General features: G+C 41.6%; 1 protein-coding gene across 3 annotated transcripts in view; it reads right to left on the bottom strand.

The window, feature by feature from the left end:
• The window catches only part of LOC140395626 (BAR/IMD domain-containing adapter protein 2-like), a 91,644-nt gene that overhangs the window by 13,561 nt on the left and 55,611 nt on the right, over positions 1-22,472 (bottom strand). For all 3 annotated transcript variants that reach the window (XM_072483622.1, XM_072483621.1, XM_072483624.1), the window contains 5 exons: positions 11,047-11,199; positions 8,785-9,036; positions 3,431-3,632; positions 895-1,096; positions 645-701 (listed from right to left, as the gene is read on the bottom strand). In XM_072483622.1, coding sequence (XP_072339723.1) covers positions 645-701; positions 895-1,096; positions 3,431-3,632; positions 8,785-9,036; positions 11,047-11,199 — 866 coding nt within the window. The remainder of the gene's footprint in view (positions 1-644; positions 702-894; positions 1,097-3,430; positions 3,633-8,784; positions 9,037-11,046; positions 11,200-22,472) is intronic.

The raw sequence follows: 22,472 nt of genomic DNA, 5'->3' as shown, positions 1-22,472 counted from the left end.
TGACCCCTTAATGTTCTCGAGCAAATACATACACTGATCAACTTGAACAAGGATGATAGCAGCTGTTACAAACAGGATAGCTTCTTCCCCTTCAAGTCTGTCTTTTGCAGAGTTGGGGAGTTATTTTAGGTGGGGGTGGGGTTCAGATATTATAATTTCAAAAATACGGTCACAGGCAAAATTGAACTGCAAGATTAAATCTTTTGAATGTAAATAAATTACTCAATCATTACTGAAGTCTGATAAACAGGTAAAGTGAGGTTTTGCAATTAACAAGTGTGCTGATGAAGCTTTTCACACGCTCGCGCAACCGTGAATCTTAATTACCAGTGGCCATGTTGGCACGTTGCACAAGCATACTATGCACTGTGTCACAGAGGAGTCAAATACAAGTGATTTGGCAGCATCAGTAAAACAAAAGTGGCCTTTCCTAGGAAGGAAAGCCAACTTTTGCGCTCCTCAAAGTGGCTCATTATGGAATGACACTAGTAGAGAAGAATCAGGTGGCCTGTTGAGCCTTCCATTAATGCCAAGTGCAGGTGAGGAGCAAGCACCAGCAAAAACCTGTGCCAGGATAAGCAGCAGGCGGACAGAGAAAATCAGCACATCTTCAAAATCTTATTGCTACTTGAATTGCTACTTACTTGTGCAATAATCCACCCTGCATTACACGAGTGTAAGAGAAGGGAAACCATCCTCTCCTAGAAACAGAGTGATAGAATTATTAAGTCATGTAATCTTATGCAGAGTAAAATATCAGGTGTCTCCAATGTCAGCAAGAGTCCAGAAGGTTGGTAATGCCATATACTAAGCAGAGTTATTTATCTCTACCAAAGATGAAAGGGAAAATGAAACAGGAAGAAAATATGAACATACAGCATCAATGTTACTTACAATCGTGTCTTTTCATTTTCTCCATAGTGCCAGCCATCCTTGGCCTCAGGAACCAACAATGTGATGACATCGCCTTCGCTGAAGCTCAGCAGTGTATTGTTGCCTTTTGCCTGATGTGAAAAGATAGCTTGTACTTTGGCTCTTCCATTCTTTTCTAATCCAGCAGCCATTGAGCTGGATCTGGGTAAAGTTCTGGTCTCAGCTGAATAGTAAGAAGAGGTGATGATGTCACATTGGGTATAAAACGAGGAAATAGGTCTTTATTTGCTAAACCTCATTCACACCATTTTCCAGTTTCATCTTGGCATAAGGATACATTTTGTTTTCAATTCTCAAAATGCATACGTCACCCATCACTAATAGGGGGTTTTCTGTGATCCAACTGAGGCTTGTTCGGGACAATAGGAATAAAAGAACAAAATAGAACGGACTCTGGAAACCCGTAATTTTAAAAAACTGGAAATTCTGAAAGTCCAATTCTGACTGGCAGCATCCGTAGAGAGAATGTATAATTCAGGTTAATGATCTTTCATCAGAACAGCAGTGGGAGATTGGATTCACGGGTAATTCAAGCCATAGAGAAAACAGGTTCCCCTGAACAGCACTAGTGAAGTGATTAGATTTCTTATGAAAATCACAATGTTGGGGCCATCTGGTAAATTACAAGATGTACTGGTCTCAAATTCACACCTTGCTATAGTGGTTACTTGAATTCATGATCGTTGGATTGCCCGTCAGTACATGAATACGGGGTGCTTTGGGAATACTATTATTTTCCCCGCCCCATTCCCAAAAATCTATGACAGATCTAAAAAGAATGACAAGGAACCAAGAGAGCGAATGTGTCAGTAATAATCATGAGCAAGAAAGGATTTATTATGCAAGTCAAATGCCATCTTCACATATATTGGAACCCACTGACATTACCAATGCATAACACCAACCAGCTGCAAGCTTAGTACTTGGCAATGAAGTAAAAAAAACTGCTGCAGTTGCAGAAAGGAAAGGTGTGCAATTGTCCTTAATCCATATTTAGTAATACATTCACTAAGAGGGTAATTGGTCCTGCTCGCCATGGACGCAAACCCTTTATGTCCACTAACTTTTGAGAGAGGGCCATAATGGAATTTGTAATGGTGAAATTTCACTTGGAGATCTCCCCCACCCTCCATCAATGTAACCAGGTTTACTCCCCACGAGGGTGTGAATCTGATTACCATGCAATTAAATATTTAAAATGGCTTTACACTTTTGCTTACGGGTTCGCCATATGCTCCTCCCCACCTCCCCTGGTGAAAACAGAAATCAGTTGCGATGACCACGGCAGGAACGTGGAGGGGAGTGTAGCCAGGAAGTGCTGAGGGGCATGGCTGGGCAGTGCCCTGGCACAGCGCCCGGCACTACACTGCTATGTGCTGGCCTTCAGGGAACCTATTTGGGGCTTCACATAAGTGGGGGAGGGGGCATCCAATGCCCTGATGTCGGCAATGATGGTGTGGGGGAGAGGGTCTTTAACTTCAATTTGAGATCGGGGCACCCTTTACAAAAGGCGGCTTGATATCGGAATCTTTGCCGGAGAGTTTAGCAACCGCCCCCCCCCCCCCCCCCCCCCCCTCAAAGCTGGCTGTGTAATTCTCGAACTTTTTTTTAAAAAGCACAACTAACACCCTTTTCAAACAGTAACTGTTATATTGTGATGTACATGAACATTACAGCACTATGACCACATCGCTACCCATACCAGCAATGTGCAAGATCAGGCCTACACAAATGAAAAAAATACTCTAATATCTGATGACAGGCAGCATTAGCAGAGAAACGGAGTTAGACTGATTGATCAATAAAACTATGTATGTATTTGGATCTGCTGAGCATTTCATGTTTTTATTTCAGATTTCCAGTATTTTGCTTTTGAAGTAGCAAAGAAGCATGCCTGCTTCAGTCCCATGCCACGAGGTACTGGGCTGCTCACACATTCTAGGCTAAATGTGCAATTTATCCATTATAAAACTATTTACCCAATATACTTTGAACAGCTTCTGGTTAAAAATTGAGACAGTAATAGCATACAATGCCTAGAAATGCCATCATACTGGACAGCAAGTTATTGAAAACCAGTGATTTTAGCATGACCACAATAGAGTTCAGCATTATGGAATTAAGTGGCGTTATTTATATGTGATAGGACCTAAATGTTAACAGCAGCGAGAGGGTTTGAAATATTAATGTTGATATAATGGGGTTAGTCTAATGTAATTTAGGAGAAACGTAACTATCACAAGACTGCCTCAACTATTATGGTGATAATTACAACACTTAAAAAAATATTTGCTCTTCCTGTGTATTAAGGAGTGCTAAGTACATTTTGCAACCACACTGCACCAAGTCCACACCCAGTTCAATACCAGTTGTGACTAAAGAATCATACAAGTTGTGCAGAATTTTTGTCTATGCCATACATTTTGTGTTTAATTGCCATTTTAATATATATTTCCCTCATTGCTACTAGTCAATGCCTAGGTGAACAGCCACTCACCTGATAAAGGGCTGGGTTTCAATGGCATTGCTTTGCGTGTGGGTAGTGTATTGGAGTAGACATCATATTGCTGTTTTGGAAGTTGAGGTGGTGTAGGAGGCTTTGGTTTGAGATCGGACTGGCCAGGGTGCTGGTAGTCCGCAGGATGCGAATTTGATAGGTCACCATTAGGCACTAATGAAATATCCGGGCCCATCATGCGCTGAAATGGAAATAGAAAAAGTAATTACATTACTCATTTTCTAACTTAACAGTGTGGGAAAATGAAACCAGAATGTTCTAAATATATATAATGCAGATTCCATATCCTTGTAATTACACAAGGCCAAAAGTATCAGTTTTCCATTAAATCAGTGTTGTCCAACATTGTCAGCATCTGCCTTCAAGATTTGACCCTCAGTAATAATCAGTATATTTACCTTAGAGTTTAGTGTTACATGTCAATTTGCAGTTAAGAAATTATGCAAGCACTTAGAGAAGTTTCCTTCAGCAACAAATTAACCTGTGTGTAATTAAAAATCCATTTGCTCTCCTTATTTTAACAGCTTTACAAAATTAATATGAAGGGGTTCCAGTCACACAGAAATTACAACACACAGATTCACCATTCAGCCCAACCAGTACAAGTTGATATTTAGCCGCCCCAGGAAAAGTAGTCTAATCCCAGGTGCCTACCTTCTTCAAATGTTTCTTTATTCCCTTTTCTTTCAAACACCTCCCCAACCTAGTGTTAAGTGTTGGCATGGTTTGTTTCAATCACCAATCTCAAAGTGTTCTTTAAAAAGGTTTCTCTTGCTCATCTTAACTAAATCTTAAAAGAGAACTCAATTCTTTACATAAGAATGAGAATTATGACTCGTTGGGTCACTGTCAACAGATTTAGAGCCCACAGGTGCAAATGAAGTTAATGGCCTAGAAATCTGACAGAGTCCGTTTTGCAGTGTCTCCGCCTCAGTGGGAACAGCCCAAGCTCAACTGAGGTGGTCCAAGGAGCATGGGATTTTGGACATTGAACTTCATGCAGAAGGAGCAGTGGGTTTGTGCATCGCTGGGTATCATTGCAAGACTCTGAAGTATTGTAGACTGGGTGTTTGGAGTGTGATTGGGGAGGAGGAGGTTGGAGAAGGAGATCACAGCGGTCTGCACTATTATGGGGGGAGTGGAGTGTTAGGAAGGCAGAGAGGTTGGTGAGGTCAGGTTGGGGCAGGATCATGCCTGGAGGTCTGAGTCAGCATTGAAGTCAGAGACTTCAGGACCAGGAGTGGCAGTGATTAAAGTCCTAACCTTTTATCAATCTTTCAGTTTTCTAGGAGTCAATCAATACTGTTCTGATTGCCTTGGGTGCAAATCAAAGTTGCAAGAAGGAAGCAGATGTTATAGCCCTTATTTAACTTTAATTGCCTAAAACCTGCTTCTGGTGTAGGCAAAGGACGCCTCTTATTTGGCTCGTATCAAAATGTTTCCAGTGTACTCTGCAACAGAATTATGCACACATGGACGCCATTTTGGACATATTGCCCTCAAAGGCATTGACAAACTGGCGCTACAGAGCTACATTGCTAGCCCAGTGGACCCAAAAACTAGCACAACATTAGTTTCTCTACACATTAGCTTTAGTTTGTGCATTAGTTATTGTACAAGGAGGTTAGTCATTATTATAAAGTGTCAACCACAAAGGAATTTCATTGCCCGATCAGCAGTCTTTTTATCTCCACTGATCTTCATTAATTCCACAACACCAACCGGTACTAGGGACATGGAATTATACTGAAATCAATTCCTTTAATTCAAAAAATTAAACGCTCAGTCTGATTTTTATTTGCATTAAAACAGAAATCTTAATCAATAACTCAAAGTTAGTGGCAGGTTTGCTGTCTCTAAGTAACCCTGGATACAATTTCGACAAATCTACCTACTTATTAAATCTAAAGAAATTTTCAGAATACTAATGCACTGAAAGAAGAGCAAAACCAATGAACATAAATTAGACAATTAATTAAATCTTGGAACAAAAACCACAGCTACCAGTACTCCTACTGAAATCTTTGCAAAGACACAATCATAAGTGTGAATAATTGGTCAGTATGTCCCAGCTTTACTGGGGCAAGATTAATCAAAAGTATGCTTGAAGTGTACATTGCGCAGTTTAATAAATGTGTTGTAAATCAATCTCCTTGCAGAGTGTGTAGCACCATGCAATTACTTTCCTGATTGGTTTGGGTCGCAAATTGTTTGGAATCTAATGCCATTGCCACTCATGGTTGTTGGGAGGTATTATTCAAGTAGGATTAAATCAGTTTTTTTCCTTTTGCTCGTGATAAAGAAGAACTTGGTATTAACGACGGTGGGCTAGACCGACTTAAAAGTGAGAAGATCGACTAATCAAGGATCGAGAGTTCCAATTCTTAGAGCTATTACAGTGCACAGTTTAGTCATGAACTCACCCTGCAGCAATGGGGAGAGATTGAAAGGTTCATCTAGGTATCCCAAGTCCAGGTTCACAGATCACTTATCTCATTGTTACAGCACTAACATTCTATCTACAGCTTAAGCAGTGGAGCACTGTTGATTGTGTAATAGCCTTTCTTGTCGATTCCCTAATTCCCCATTTCTTTTATTTTGTCTTTATCGTTTTTGGTCCATGGACATTCTAAGTCGAGCAGAGGAAGTAAGGAACGCAGTGTCAAAACAGTACACGGTTTTGTATTTTAGCAGAAGAACACAGGCTTTATGGCACCCAAGGGGTTGGAGAGGCTTGTTTCGATAGGTTGGCTAGTGGCCAATGGATTGGCCGGCAGCAGTATTACACCTAGCAACTGACAGCTATTGGTTCCTGTCAGGTCGTGTTTTGAGAGAACACGGGGGTAGCCACTGGACTCTAAAGGTGGAAGCAGCTCTCTCGCCCTGTTACCTACTGTCTGAAGGCAGAAACTTCTACATCGTGAAAGACGAAGCCGTCTCTCTCTCTCTTGAATGGGTGGCACAGTGGGTAGCCTCAGTGCCAGGGACTCGGGTTCAATTCTGGCCTTGGAACGTGTGGAGTTGGTACGTTTTCCCAGTGTCTGCGTGGATTTCCTCCATGCTCCAGTTTCCTCCCACAGTTAAAAGATGTGCAGGTTAGATGGGTTGGCCATGATAAATTGTCCCTCAGTGTCCAGGGATGTGCAGGTTAGGTTATGGGGATGGGGCAGGGTGGACAGGAGAGTGGACATGGGTACAGTGCTCTTTCGAAGAGTGGGTGCAGACTTAAAGGGTCGAATGGCCTTCTTCTGCGCTCTGGAGATTCTATGAATGTTGGCTGCCTGCTATTCCTGTGAGTCTACAGTGAAAACCATTACAAGCTGAAAGAAAAGATAACATCCATCTGAAAGCCTAGACTTAAGAAGAAACTAACTGGAAGATGTTCATTTGAAACAAAGGCTCATCTTTTTACTTTCAGCATTATTTTACACCCCTTTTTCCCCTCTGTGTTTTTGTCTGTGTGTATAAGGGCGAGTCGAGTTAAGGGGGGGGGGTTAGTTAATTAGATAGTTACCAGTTGTATTGCCTATTTAATTCTAATTACCGTTAATAATAAAAGTTAATGGTGTTTAAATTCACACGTGGTGTCAGTAGTTATTGCGCAGCTGAAATCCTTGGGTATTTTAAAATAAAAGCTAATTTCAACCATGCCGTGACTCTGGGTCAAGTGGGACTGGGTATGACTGCGCATTAGCCCAGGCTGTTGTAACAATTGTATCCAAAGTCTTTTTCAGAGAAACCAAGCCAATAAAGTTATATTTTGACCGTGTTGCAATTTGATAGATTTGAAGACAATTCTACAGACAAGTAAAATCAATAATTTGAACCCACCTAAAAAGTACACACATACAGCCTCAGTATTAAAAATTCTTAATTTAACAATCTCCTCCACAGTACACCAGTCACCAATTTCATCCATCACTAAAATAATAATAATCTTTATTCGTGTCACAAGGAGGCTTACATTAACACTAAAATGAAGTTACTGTGAAAAGCCCCTAGTCGCCACACCTTAAGCCACCTGTTTGGGTACACAGAGAATTCAGAATGTCCAATTCATTTAACAAGCACGTCTTTCTGGACTTGTGGGCGGAAACTGAAGCACCCGGAGGAAACCCGCGCAGTCACGGGGAGAACGTGCAGATTCCGCACAGACCGTGACCCAAGCCGCAAATCAAACACAGGTCCCTGGTGCTGTGAAGCAACAGTGCTAACTCAGAATAATTCAGATCAGCTGCCACGGTTGTTGAACAAACCATAACTGGGACGTCAACTTCTCCCGGGAATGGGAAAGGATATAATGACTCTCGCTACCAACCAATCCCCAACAGGTAATCTGCCAAAAGTTAAGCTACAGTCGCAGTCTCCCAGCTGCAAGATAATAGGGTAAAGGCTAGTAATGGCTTATTAAGAAGGGAACTGAAGAGAAAGAATCAATAAATAAACAGCTTGATATTCAGGAATGTTAGGAACTTCAGTGTAAATTGATTTGAATTTAATTGAGATATATACTGCAGTAGTGTTGGAACTCAAGACTAAATTACACCTATCCTGTGTTCAGTGAATAAGTAAGCTGCACCTTTTTAAAACTTATTTTAACATTTAGAGACTGGTATTTAATTGCTTAAACCTGTACTTCCTCTACAACTGTCAGTTGCAATGCATAAATAATCCTCAACAGAACACAATTTTCATTTTATACAGGTACAATGCCACTTGTCATGATTTCAACAGCACTGACTGCATTGGATTTCTTAATTACATGAAAGATTGCATCAATAAACAAAAGTAAATTTTCAGGCTCATAAGAGGAGCTGTTGCTTCCATCTCATCAGGGTCAGAGCAAAAAAAACCTTCAACTTTCCGGAAGAAAACATGTGACTGATTTCAGGGGGGGAAACTGATAATAAGGAAATCAAGTAAGATCATGCTTCTTCTTATGTGCTAAAGGAACATATCTAACTCGTACTCCTTCACCCTTGCCAATTTCCACCATATGCCACATGGCGGATTGGAAGAGGTGGAGGAATTCCTTGCATAACTTAGGCAGCAAGATGTTCATGTCGAAACAAATGAGATTTATAAATGCTGCATTAACATAAGGAGTGGTGTCGTAAATCCAATTTGGACTTTGGTAAAACAGGGAAGCCCTCCAGTTGATATTGGGCATGATGTTTTTCTGAGTGACAGCATTAAGTGAGAACTCAAAATATACTTTGTACTGCACAAGGGTTCTATTCATGCAGAGAAATAAGTTCATGTATTCAGGCCTTTTAACAAAATTAGAACAGTTTCAAATACACAAAACTGACTTTCACAAAATCAATACTTACAGAACCTTGACCCAATCCACCACCACCAATAAAAGGTGCCAGCTCTGGTGGTACTGGGAGAGGTTTAGCACCAGGAATGGGGTCTGATATAGTCAGCCCTGATTTGGTGGTAGCAACGGGTTCAGAGATGAGGGTTCCTCCATTGCCTGAAGACATCTGCTGCACCAATGTCATTGCACGGTCAGGCATTTTGGTTGGGTCACTACAGGACTGTTGCCAGCCAGGAAGCTTTTGTGTTATCATATCCTTGCCCTGTTAAAGATAAAAAGAACTTAGAGGTTTCTTCAGATGAATCAACACTTCAAGGATCTTAATTTAAACAATTTTAGGGAATAAAAATCTAAAAAAGGTCACTAGTTGGCTTGAATATTAAAAATTGCAGAAAAAGGTTGCAAAAAAGTAAAAATCTGATAAAAGCTATTTTATTGTCGCTGCAAAATGTAATTGCCTAATTCCCCACAGCATCCCTTTGTGCACAGCCAAGGCTATTAACTCTGCACTGTACTTCACAGCTGTAAGAAGTCAGTTGAACTCCAGCTGTTTATGTACCTAGAGGCTTATAACTTTGAAAATGCAAGTTTTTGTTCATACAAGTTTTTCCACATGTATCAGTTAATCTGTAACTTTTCACAATTAATTCAGTAATTTCAGTCTGTATGCCAAATCTATTCATACAATGACAAGGCCATTAATAGAAAGTTAGAAGAAAATATTCTTTACTACAATATATTATTCATAGAATCCCTAAAGTGCAGAAAGAACCATTCGGCCCATCAAATCTGCACCGACCCTCTGAAAGAGCCCCATCCTATCTCCGCGACCCAGTAACCCCACCTAACATTTTGGATACTAAGGGGCAATTTATGGTGTCCAATCCACCTAACCTACACATCATTGGACTGTGGGAGGAAACCCGCGCAGACACGGGCAGAAAGTGCAAATTCCAGTCACCTGAGGCCGCAATTGAACCCGGTCCCTGGTGCTGTGAGGCAGCAGTGCTAACCACTGTGCCACACCTTACATTGGTTGATATCCTTTTAATTTTTAATGCTATGAAGCTTTTGCTTGTGTAATTATCAGTAACAAAACAGAGGTCCCTTGATGGCTCAGCTAATCACTTGGAATGTTACAAGGTTTCATCTTTGGATCGGTGTCAAGTTAAGTGGTTACAAGTGAACAATACAACAAGTGGCTTGTGAAAAAAATGCACAGCCAGGGCCCTGGTTCCTTCCTGATCATTGTCCAGTAACCTCACGCAGATGATGTGGCCCAGTGAGGACAAAAGCAGTACTGGCTGCAAAAACCTTCAGGATCAAGTAACATGCTGACATTCACTGTCAACCTACAGAAGTATTTGATACTTGGGTAATGTATGGAAGATAAACAGAACTGGGAAGGAATTAATGCCTTCAGCGGGGGGCAAGGGCAAAGAGCAAATTGGCAAGGAAAAGAAAGGGAACTAAAATTACATTTTGCCACTATTTCAGAAAGAGGAAAAGGAAGCCAATGAAAAGAAATTGTTACATTTTTCTTCAGGATATACAATACAAAGGTCTACTGTGGTGTTAAACATTTGATACGGGTGTGTACTACTGCAGCAAGAGCAGCTCGATTATTTATGAGGCACCACTTTCAATATCAAAGTAATGTTAAACATTATCACTGTGGAACAGTGTGTTATCCTGAACAATGCAGATCAGGAACAGACAAATCTGAACCTTGATCTCTGTTCAATTAGCTGATTTTATCCAGGGTGACATTTGGCCATTAGAATTGTCCCCAGCCTGCTCAAGTTAGAAAGAAGAAAAATTGCAGGAACAATGTGAACAGGTAGACACGAGCTGAAGGCAACATATATCTCAACTTATAATAATAATAATCTTTATTAGTGTCACAAGTAGGCTTACATTAACATTGCAATGAAGTTACTGGGAGAACCCCCTTGTAGCCACACTACAGCGCCTGTTCGGGTACACCGAGGAAGAATTCAGAATGTTCAATTCACCTAACAAGCAAGTCTTTCGGGACTTGTGGGAGGAAACCCACGCAGGCACAGGGAGAATGTGCAGGCTTCGCACAGACAGTGACCCAAGCCGGGAATCAAACTGGGGTCCCTGCCGCTGTGAAGCTAACCACTGTGCCAATGTGATATTCACTGCAGCGTTTGCATACCTGTTTCATTGTTCCTCTTTGAACATTTTTAAAAAGCTGCAACGTTGTGGTTAGATTTACTTATTTTGACAAAATTAGCAAATTACTTACCCTGCTGTGGTATACCATGTTATTCTTGGCAACTGCACACTGCTTCTCTACCAGAAAGCAATACCGCCTACGTTCTTCACTCAGTGCTGTTTTGTAACCACCTCCAATGTGGGTCTCCAGATCAGATTGCTTTTTGCTTATTGTCTCCACAAACTGCAGAGGTTGGGGAGAGGAGAGAGAAAAATAAAGTAAAAACATTTAGGGAATGTGACAAAATAATGATGTTGGATGAAAGAAGAAAACATTTTCAATTATGATTGGCTAGGGTTATGAAATTAAGCTAATGCGAGCACAATCGTAAATAAAAATTTAAATATTGCAAACTAAATTTACACTGCCACACAATTTTAGTTTGGGTTAAATCGGTGATTATTCAGTAAACAGTCAAACCCACATTTTTGACCTGTGCTCACATTCAGAACATATGATCCACTATAAAGTAGCAATGTAATAATGGTAAATTAACGATGCTGGTTTAATAAGGGGACTAGCAGGGATATATTTATTCAGTGTAATCCCATAATATACAACGTATTTATAGACAACAGACTAAATGGCAACAGTAGACATGGTTAGAATCGATTTTCATTGTGCAAATTCCCAAGGAGGTTTTAAGGACAATTTAAGAGCTCGTGACCATTTTTCTGGCACCGGGGCACCAAACATTAGATTTATCAATTTGAATTCACAACATGCTACAGTGGGACTTAAATTCTCAATTTCTGGCTTGCTAGGATTGCAACATGGTCTAAAATATTTGATTGTAGACTAATGAACCAGTTATATGGAGATGCCTCTCTTCCTGACAAACGTATCACAGTACAAATTACCAGTCATTCACCTGCCAATGTTAATTGCGCATCACTTGTGAAACCTTTGTCATAGAGATATAGTGTCAAAATAAGGCAATGCATTTATACCAAGATGTATTACAAAATATTTGCTGAACTAAACTTCAAAAAATAATGGGAAAGTAGAACTTGTGAGCATTCACCACTTCTGTAACAAAGTTATATTTTTAATAAATCAAACTTATTAAACTAAATAACCATTGTAATGGCTCACAAAGTACCACAGGGCAGGATTACTGGAGCTAGCTATTTATTCCCCTCACTCATGGACATGTTCTCATTAACGTGATGGAATAACCTAATTGGGCCGCAGGAGTGGCAGAAGATAAAAAGTGAAGTTAACTTTACATTCCTAAACCTCCGTCCATCACAAATCGATTAAACATTAGCACTGCAAACATATTATTCCAGTGATGTGAGAAGACAATTGCAGAGAAATCAAAGATGATTCCCTGTGTGGCCTCCAGCAGTCTTTTTAAAGTATAGCTGTTTAGCTCATTCAATATCTGGTACAACTGGCCAGATGAAGGGTGACTGAAGCTCTGCCCACATGGAACTACATTTCCATGGCCCAATAATCAACATAGGACTTGATTTACGTTAAAGAGCTTAATACACATTTCAGGAAGGTGAGCTTGATAATTAAAAGTCACCAGAGCCAAAATGCTGCATGAAATGGCGGATCACACCGTGTAATTCAGAGGCTTAATGCCAATTTTATGCTCGAAAAACAGGTGACTATAATTTATATTTCACTCAACTGTATTAATTGTTAGCTGTGTTTTGATAGTTATGATATTTAATTTGTGTGAAGATTGGAATTGTCGAAACAGAGATTGATTATGAATGTTATCAATCTCTGTTGAAACGGTTCATAAAGACCAAACGTTAGCTGGCTTGTGATCAACTATGAATCCTGAAGATTTAGAATGAAAGCAAGTGGAACCTTAGAATAAAAAGCTTTACTCTGGTGCACTGACAAATAAATTTGCATAAAAATTACATTTAAAGCTTTCACAAGGCCAAAGAACAAAGAAGCAATTTTACTTTGAGTCTAAAAACGGTTTCATCTTACCTCAGAGCCAAATCAAAACTAATCCTTTACTGCAGAATTGCTGATTTAAAGATTAAGTGAAATAAACTCCAGTTTACTAGAAAACTTGTACAGCCCTCAAAATTACTCAAATAGCGAGAAAGGAAAAAAAAAAATAAAGGAACTTAACATCCCCCAAGACAATTATGAAAAATAAAGCATTCACACTAGTGTGAAGCAGGTAATGGCTAAATAAAGGAAAATTAACCATGTTCTCTACACAATATGGGGCTGTTCAAAACCAATACTTCCCTGTCCAAAGTACAACAATATAATTTTCCCCTCACGGCACCGAGGTCCAGGTTCGATCGGCGGCTCTGGGTCACTGTCCGTGTGGAGTTTGCACATTCTCCCAGTGTTTGCATGGGTTTCACCCCCACAACTAGAAAGATGTGCAGGGTAGGTGGACTGGCCACGCTAAATTGCTCCTTAATTGGAAAAAATGAATAGGGTACTCTAAAAAAATTTTTTAACAATATAATTCTCCACTACAGGGATGGTGCAGGCGGGAGGGTTTCAGATTTTTGGATAACTGGGGCTCTTTCTGGGGAAGGTGGGACCTCTACAGACAGGATGGTCTACATCTGAACCTGAGGGGCACAAATATCCTGGGGGGGAGATTTGTTAGTGCTCTTTGGGGGGGTTTAAACTAATGCAGCAGGGGCATGGGAACCTGGATTGTAGTTTTAGGGTAAGGGAGAATGAGAGTATAGAGGTCAGGAGCACAGATTTGACGTCGCAGGAGGGGGCCAGCGTTCAGGTAGGTGGTTTGAAGTGTGTCTACTTCAATGCCAGGAGTATACGAAACAAGGTAGGGGAACTGGCAGCGTGGGTTGGTACCTAGGACTTCGATGTTGTGGCCATTTCGGAGACATGGATAGAGCAGGGACAGGAATGGATGTTGCAGGTTCCGGGGTTTAGGTGTTTTAGTAAGCTCAGAGAAGGAGGCAAAAGAGGGGGAGGTGTGGCGCTGCTAGTCAAGAGCAGTATTACGGTGGCGGAGAGGATGCTAGATGGGGACTCTTCTTCCGAGGTAGTATTGGCTGAAGTTAGAAACAGGAAAGGAGAGGTCACCCTGTTGGGAGTTTTTTTATAGGCCTCCTAATAGTTCTAGGGATGTAGAGGAAAGGATGGCGAAGATGATTCTGGATATGAGCGAAAGTAACAGGGTAGTTATTATGGGAGACTTTAACTTTCCAAATATTGACTGGAAAAGATATAGTTCGAGTACAATAGATGGGTCGTTTTTTGTACAGTGTGTGCAGGAGGGTTTCCTGAAACAATATGTTGACAGGCCAACAAGAGGCGAGGCCACGTTGGATTTGGTTTTGGGTAATGAACCAGGCCAGGTGTTGGATTTGGAGGTAGGAGAGCACTTTGGGGACAGTGACCACAATTCGGTGACGTTTACGTTAATGATGGAAAGGGATAAGTATACACCGCAGGGCAAGAGTTATAGCTGGGGGAAGGGCAATTATGATGCCATTAGACGTGACTTGGGGGGGGATAAGGTGGAGAAGTAGGCTGCAAGTGTTGGGCACACTGGATAAGTGGGGCTTGTTCAAGGATCAGCTACTGCGTGTTCTTGATAAGTATGTACCGGTCAGACAGGGAGGAAGGCGTCGAGCGAGGGAACCGTGGTTTACCAGGGAAGTGGAATCTCTTGTTAAGAGGAAGAAGGAGGCCTATGTGAAGATGAAGTGTGAAGTTTCGGTTGGGGCGATGGATAGTTACAAGGTAGCGAGGAAGGGTCTAAAGAGAGAGCTAAGACGAGCAAGGAGGGGACATGAGAAGTATTTGGCAGGAAGGATCAAGGAAAACCCAAAAGCTTTCTATAGGTATGTCAGGAATAAGCGAATGACTAGGGAAAGAGTAGGACCAGTCAAGGACAGGGATGGGAAATTGTGTGTGGAGTCTGAAGAGATAGGCGAGATACTAAATGAATATTTTTCGTCAGTATTCACTCAGGAAAAAGATAATGTTGTGGAGGAGAATGCTGAGCCCCAGGCTAATAGAATAGATGGCATTGAGGTACGTAGGGAAGAGGTGTTGGCAATTCTGGACAGGCTGAAAATAGATAAGTCCCCGGGACCTGATGGGATTTATCCTAGGATTCTATGGGAGGCCAGGGAAGAGATTGCTGGACCTTTGGCTTTGATTTTTATGTCATCATTGGCTACAGGAATAGTGCCAGAGGACTGGAGGACAGCAAATGTGGTCCCTTTGTTCAAAAAGGGGAGCAGAGACAACCCCGGCAACTATAGACCGGTGAGCCTCACGTCTGTAGTGGGTAAAGTCTTGGAGGGGATTATAAGGGACAAGATTTATAATCATCTAGATAGGAATGATATGATCAGGGATAGTCAGCATGGCTTTGTGAAGGGTAGGTCATGCCTCACAAACCTTATTGAGTTCTTTGAGAAGGTGACTGAACAGGTAGACGAGGGTAGAGCAGTTGATGTGGTGTATATGGATTTCAGCAAAGCGTTTGATAAGGTTCCCCACGGTAGGCTATTGCAAAAAATACGGAGGCTGGGGATTAAGGGTGATTTAGAGATGTGGATCAGAAATTGGCTAGCTGAAAGAGGGTGGTGGTTGATGGGAAATGTTCAGAATGGAGTACAGTCACAAGTGGAGTACCACAAGGATCTGTTCTGGGGCCGTTGCTGTTTGTCATTTTTATCAATGACCTAGAGGAAGGCACAGAAGGGTGGGTGAGTAAATTTGCAGATGATACTAAAGTCGGTGGTGTTGTCGATAGTGTGGAAGGATGTAGCAGGTTACAGAGGGATATAGATAAGCTGCAGAGCTGGGCTGAGAGGTGGCAAATGGAGTTTAATGTAGAGAAGTGTGAGGTGATTCACTTTGGAAGGAATAACAGGAATGCGGAATATTTGGCTAATGGTAAAGTTCTTGAAAGTGTGGCTGAGCAGAGGGATCTAGGTGTCCATGTACATAGATCCCTGAAAGTTGCCACCCAGGTTGATAGGGTTGTGAAGAAGGCCTATGGAGTGTTGGCCTTTATTGGTAGAGGGATTGAGTTCCGGAGTCGGGAGGTCATGTTGCAGCTGTACAGAACTCTGGTCCGGCCGCATTTGGAGTATTGCGTACAGTTCTGGTCACCGCATTATAGGAAGGACGTGGAGGCTTTGGAGCGGGTGCAGAGGAGATTTACCAGGATGTTGCCTGGTATGGAGGGAAAATCTTATGAGGAAAGGCTGACGGACTTGAGGTTGTTTTCGTTGGCGAGAAGAAGGTTAAGAGGAGACTTAATAGAGGCATACAAAATGATCAGGGGGTTGGATAGGGTGGACAGTGAGAGCCTTCTCCCGCGGATGGATATGGCTGGCACGAGGGGACATAACTTTAAACTGAGGGGTAATAGATATAGGACAGAGGTCAGAGGTAGGTTCTTTACGCAAAGAGTAGTGAGGCCGTGGAATGCCCTACCTGCTACAGTAGTGAACTCGCCAACATTGAGGGCATTTAAAAGTTTATTGGATAAACATATGGATGATAATGGCATAGTGTAGGTTAGATGGCTTTTGTTTCGGTGCAACATCGTGGGCCGAAGGGCCTGTACTGCGCTGTATTGTTCTATGTTCTATGTTCTATTATAGACCATTAATTTTAGTGACGTTACTTCAGAGGAGGAAAAAAAAGGCCAAAGATATAATTCCCCTTTATTAGTATGACCAGAGTAAGAATAAATATAATGACAGTCAGTAATGCACCACAAGAGTGCACTCCTCGCTTGCACTGTGGAGGAAGGATTAAGATTTGGAAGTATGTAGCTAAATCAAGGCTTCCAAGGGGTTATGTGAATTTGGAATTTGGCAATGAACAAAAGGCGAACTGTACAAAAGCAAAGATGTTAATTAAACACATATGGGGGCAGCACGGTGGCGCAGTGGATTAGCCCTGCTGCCTCACGGCGCGAGGTCTCAGGTTCGATCGTGGCTCTGGGTCACTGTCCGTGTGGAGTTTGCACATTCTCCTCGTGTTTGCGTGGGTCTCGCACCCACAACCCAAAGATGTGCAAGCTAGGTGGATTGGCCACGCTAAATTGAGTCTTAATTGGAAAAAAGAATTGGTACTCTAAATTTATTTTCAAAATTAAAAAGAAAACTGGAGTTGTAATAGTTAAGTGATAAACTAAGGGATAAAGCCACACCCTGCACACAATGCTCCAGACTGAATTTACAAGGAAGCTGAATGAAACTACAAAAAAAGGAGACGTTATCAGAAACAGGTTATGCAATAGGAGTATTAAATGGTGATGTCTGTAATTATTAGCATTCTGCAAGGTTTCTTTGTTTATTCATTGGATGTGAGCATTACTGGCTGGGACAGCATTTGTTCCACATCCCGAATTGCCCTTCAACGTTCAGGGGGCGTTTAAGTATCAACTACATTGCGGTGGGTCTGGAGTCACACGTCAGACAGACCAGTTAAGGACGGCAAATTTCCTTCCTTAAAGGGCATTAGTGAACCAGATAATTATTCACAACAGTCAGCAACGGTTTCATGGTCATCATTAGACTTTAAATTCCAGATTTTTATTGAATTCAAAGTTCACCAACTGTAATGGTGGTATTCGAACCGGAACCCCAGAGAATTACCTTGGGTTTCTGGATTACTAGTCTAGTGACAATACCACTACACTTCTGCCTCCCCCAGAGATGCTAATTTAAAATATGCCAAAACAAGCAGAATTTTCAATATACATGCTCATTTGCACTGACAACAACTCTTTGCCTTTGCTCTGAAGGGCATTGCATTTTTACCATGCTAGAGGAAGAGAATTCTTGCAATTCCTGTTTTGGCAAGATTTCCATAAACAGCCTTGATCTTCAATTATTGCATGGAAATGTCATTTTTCATGACTCACACCACTATTCCAATAGAAATGTGCTGATGATGGGCTGTTGCCATAGCTACAGGAAATAGGTCAGAGCAGAAATTCTTTTTGCAATTGTAATAGCATTACTTAAGGGATGAAATTCAAGGATGATACTACAAATAGTTAAAATAAAAATTTGGGAACTCCAGGCTGACACAATGGCCATATTATCAACTGTTCAAGGTGGCCACCAATCTGAGAACTAATGCTGGGAAAAAAAAGTCTATAATTGTTCCTGTGTCAATCATGCTGCACACATTCCATGATTCATCAGACCTCAGCCTGTTCCTTTGTGCCACCTTCATCTTGTGAGAACGGAAAATCTAATCTCGCACATGTAGGTCGTCGTGAAGGGCAATAACAACAAAATGCTTGTTTTACTCAGCACTGGATACTCCTGGGAGATGCTACTCCAGAATGCCGACAGCCTCATGAACCTTTGGCATGTTTTGAATGTGCCATCACAGGTCAGGTACAGCAGCTTAGTCTTTTCATTTGGAGTCAGCTGTCTCAAACTAAAAAAAAGAATTTTTCGCACACCACTTCTCTTTCAAAATCTGAAACTTCTCTCATTCACCAGAATTTCCCAGCATATAACACACATGGGCTTTGCATCCTTATTTGCAATGGCACAACTGACAAAACCATGCCTCAAGAAATCATCTTTATTAAGTTAAGTTTCTTCTTTGTAGACTGTTCCGCAGAGCCCTGGATCTTTGTGCAGGGCTCACACTAGCACTAGCACAGCTCTGACTTGCCGTGGACTCTCCTGAGCAGCCCTCCAGCAGATTCAGACGTGGAATTCTGGCCCGTAGACATACAGGGCGATTTACATCAAGTGTACATGCAGGGCGCGCAGACCTGCCCACTACTGCCGCTTATGGCCGGAAAACTGCACACAGGCTCATTCCAAAGCTGGTAGCAGCTGCCATTCTCAATTTAAATGCCGGTTGTGGCCGTTTCTCCTGCAATTGGTACCACCGCAGAACGTCATGACCGATCGCTCCACTACCCTTCCGACAGCCACCCGTGGGTCACAACCTACACTTTGAAAAACCTTGCTCTAGCTTAACTATTCAACAAATTGAAGCTTCCCTAAATTATAGGCTACTGAAGTTGGATTGGTGCGCCAGTATGCAGTGCCATGTCACAGGTCCATTTCCATGACTTCTACAGCAGTGATTCCCCACGCTCTGTCACTAGGAAGGTAAGTAATCTGTCCCAATGGGAAATGCTGCAAACATTGCAAGAACTCTTGGAAGAAATAACAGAGCATAGATATTCATTGGGTACAGTCAGTAGGTTTACAAATAAAGTATTACGCAGGTCATTACAACAGGATAATATAAACAGGACATTCCTAGTGACAATATTTTAAAAGTACGGCATTGGCTGTAAAATCTTTGAGACATGCTGGGGTTGTGAAAGGTGTGACATAAAAGCAAGTTTGTTCTTCTTGCCAAGTGGCATGTTGAGAGGATGAAGAAAAGTCAATATGGTCACAGAGTGAGATAGAAAGTAACAGGTATGAGCAAAATGGAAGTTTTCCAGACTGGAAACATGTAATTAGTCATGCTTCATAGTGGTCATAGCGCATGATTTTTTTTAAAAAACACCCAGAAATAACTTGGAAAATGAGAACACAAAGTAACAAAATGTAGTGATGAATTAATTGTGAATTGGGCTGTTAGAGCCCTCATAAAGGCATATCGGACAGCAGGAAGAGTAGACAGGTGGAAAATGCAGAGGGTCAAATAGTTTCTTGTTTATCCGTCGAGGTGAAGATGACCTTGCTCTTCATCTGTGGTGTTTGGTGGGATCCCAGTGGGCATGTAGGGGACTGGTAAGACCAATCTGGAAAGTTCTGCTGCAAATAGAACTGAGCTTTGAACAAGTCTGCTCGGGGTTTTCTGCTTGGGTTTTCTCCTCCTGATACATGCTTGCATTTGAAGGAAGCCGCATCATTTATTTGTTTGCATCAGATGCAGCAATTCTGGGTGAGCGTCCATTCAATGTAGATATCAAAACCCCTGAAGCCTTCAGAGTGTCCTTGTAGCACTTTCTTTGACTGCCATGATGGCACACTCCAGACTCAAGCTCTCCATAAAAGATTTGCTCGCTTTGGTAAGCAAGTACCAGGCATTCTGTCAACAAGCCACACTCCGTTGATACTCTTAATATGGTGTGTGTACTTGGAATGCAAGCTCAGGTGAACATCTCAAGTGTCTGGTATTTGTCCTGCTTTATGATCTTCCGAAGCTACCGAAGACAAAACACGTTAAAGTGGTTGAGCATCTTGATGTGATACTGGTACAGTCCAAGATTTGCATGCCTAGCACAGAGTGGACAGTACTATTGCTCTATAGAATTTCAGTCCGGAAGGCAGGCTTACTCCTCTTCATTCCCAGACTGATGTTCAAAGTTTGCCGAAGGCAACTCTGTCTTGGTAGTTCTTGGATGCATCTCATTTTTGATATTGACAGCTCAAGAGTGTGCTGCCAGATCTTTACAAATGGATCTCTACATCCCATTTATTGGCCTTTGACACAGTCAACCATGAGGGCCTTTGTAAGGCATTGAAGAAATTTGGATGACCTGAGAAACCCATCATAATGGTTTGATAGTTCCATGAAGGCATGCTAGCACGTTTGTGTATACTGATGAGTCTTCAGATCCATTTCGCAGTCACTAGTGGAGTTAAGCTGAGCTAAAGACAAATGCCAACCCTCAGCACGTTTTCTTTGCCTTTTCTCTGATGCCTTCCATGATGGTGATCGTGGCATCAAAATCAGATATCACATGGGTGGAAGCTGCTCAAATCGGAGACGATTCCAGACCTAGACCAAGGTCTCCAAGGACATGTCTAGCGACTTTCCGTTTGCCAGATGACTGAGTGCAATTGCAATGTAGTATGGACTCGTACTCCAATGCATGACACAACTTCCACCTTACAATTAACATGAAAAGAACCTGATGCAAGAAAGCAGCCTGCTCAGGAAGGCCCATCTTGAGCCAAAGGTTTCAGTCAATTACTAGAACCTGTCAACAGTGGATAAGCTCACTCATCTCAGCAAGGTCTAATAGTACAGAAATATGAAACACTGCGTTTTTGGAAGCAAGAGGAAAGGAAACTCAACTAAGGAGTAAAGGAACTTTGGTGTGCAGATTAACTGGTCATTAGATGTGGACGTGCAAGTAGATGAAACTACATGAAGTGCAAATGCAATCCTAGATTGTATATTCAGAGGCATTGAATACAAAATCAAGATTTTACAATTTGAGCCAGTAGAAAAATGCTTGAAGCTACTGAAAACAGAATATATTCTGTGAAATCAACCTGAGTCACAGGCAATTTTAATTGCAAGAACATCTTTCAGTCATTTCACTGTCTCACTCAAATCCAATCCAAATGTGTAATTTTTCACATTAGCTCTTTGTCAAGCCATTTATACTGTACTTGTAAAGGACCAATAATAAAACATACAACAAAAAGTGATATTGTTCACACTGTCAGGATTTGACAGATTAAAACCCTCCATTACAAGGGAATCCTAGAAGTCTTGTATTGTAAACCCAATTCTTACTCTTGGAACCATCACTTGCATTGTCCTTAGAAACAGCACACCTACATGGAGCATTTAACAGATTTCAAATGTTATGACAGCTTTCTAAAAGCACTGGTGATATACACAGTGCAATTGGTAACAGTGTGACTCATTGTGGCTGACGGTTGTACTGAACAAAGAGCTGGGGGGGGGGGGGGGGGGGGGGCGGTGGTACAGTGAGGGAATCACCCTTCACTGCAATCACTTTGTAGAGAGTTGTTAGAAAGTTTTAAAATGCATTTTGGTTATTTAGAGATACTGTTTGGGGAGAATTGATAAAGACTGCACCCAGATATCAGCCATTTTATTATTAAAAAAGCGACTGAATATACTCAGCACATATTCTACATGATCAAATTATCTCCAATATAGTCTAAATAAGAATTGCAAAGCAACACGTTAATTTGAAAAAAATTATAACCATGTACATACGAATGAAACTCCACTGAGCTATTCTTATTTCTGAATGATTTACATTTGGCAAGAAGCTTTTTTTTGGTGGTGGTGGTGATGGGGGGGGGGGGGGGGGGGGGGCGGTTTACACACATAAAACTGTGGCATGTTGAGACAAGTTAATGTTCTATAAAGGAAGAACACGAGGCTTGTAATTCTAAAAACAGTGGAACATCAGCACACAGCGTTCCAGAGTACAAAGCACACAAGCCCAAACGCTTTAGGGCTATAAATTTTAATAAGCTCATTTGTGTGTAGCTAAAGTGGCCCTGCAAGTGTTGTGATAACACGCCTCAGAGCCACAAGGATTCTCAGCAACACATCATAGCAACAGCACATTATGCTGAACTGTCTAGTGTGACACTGTTTCCATGGCATCAGACACACAAATTAAATTTAGTTTGATACATTTCAGGTAGGCGGTGCTGTAGTTTTATTGTCATTGGACTAGTAGTGCAGAGACTCAGACTAATGCACTGAGGTCCTGGATTCAAATCCCACACGGCAGATGGTGAAATTGG

This window comes from Scyliorhinus torazame, chromosome 18 (genome assembly GCF_047496885.1).
Source record: "Scyliorhinus torazame isolate Kashiwa2021f chromosome 18, sScyTor2.1, whole genome shotgun sequence".
NCBI classification, from domain to species: domain Eukaryota; kingdom Metazoa; phylum Chordata; class Chondrichthyes; order Carcharhiniformes; family Scyliorhinidae; genus Scyliorhinus; species Scyliorhinus torazame.
This window is presented reverse-complemented; position numbering and strand designations above follow the sequence as displayed.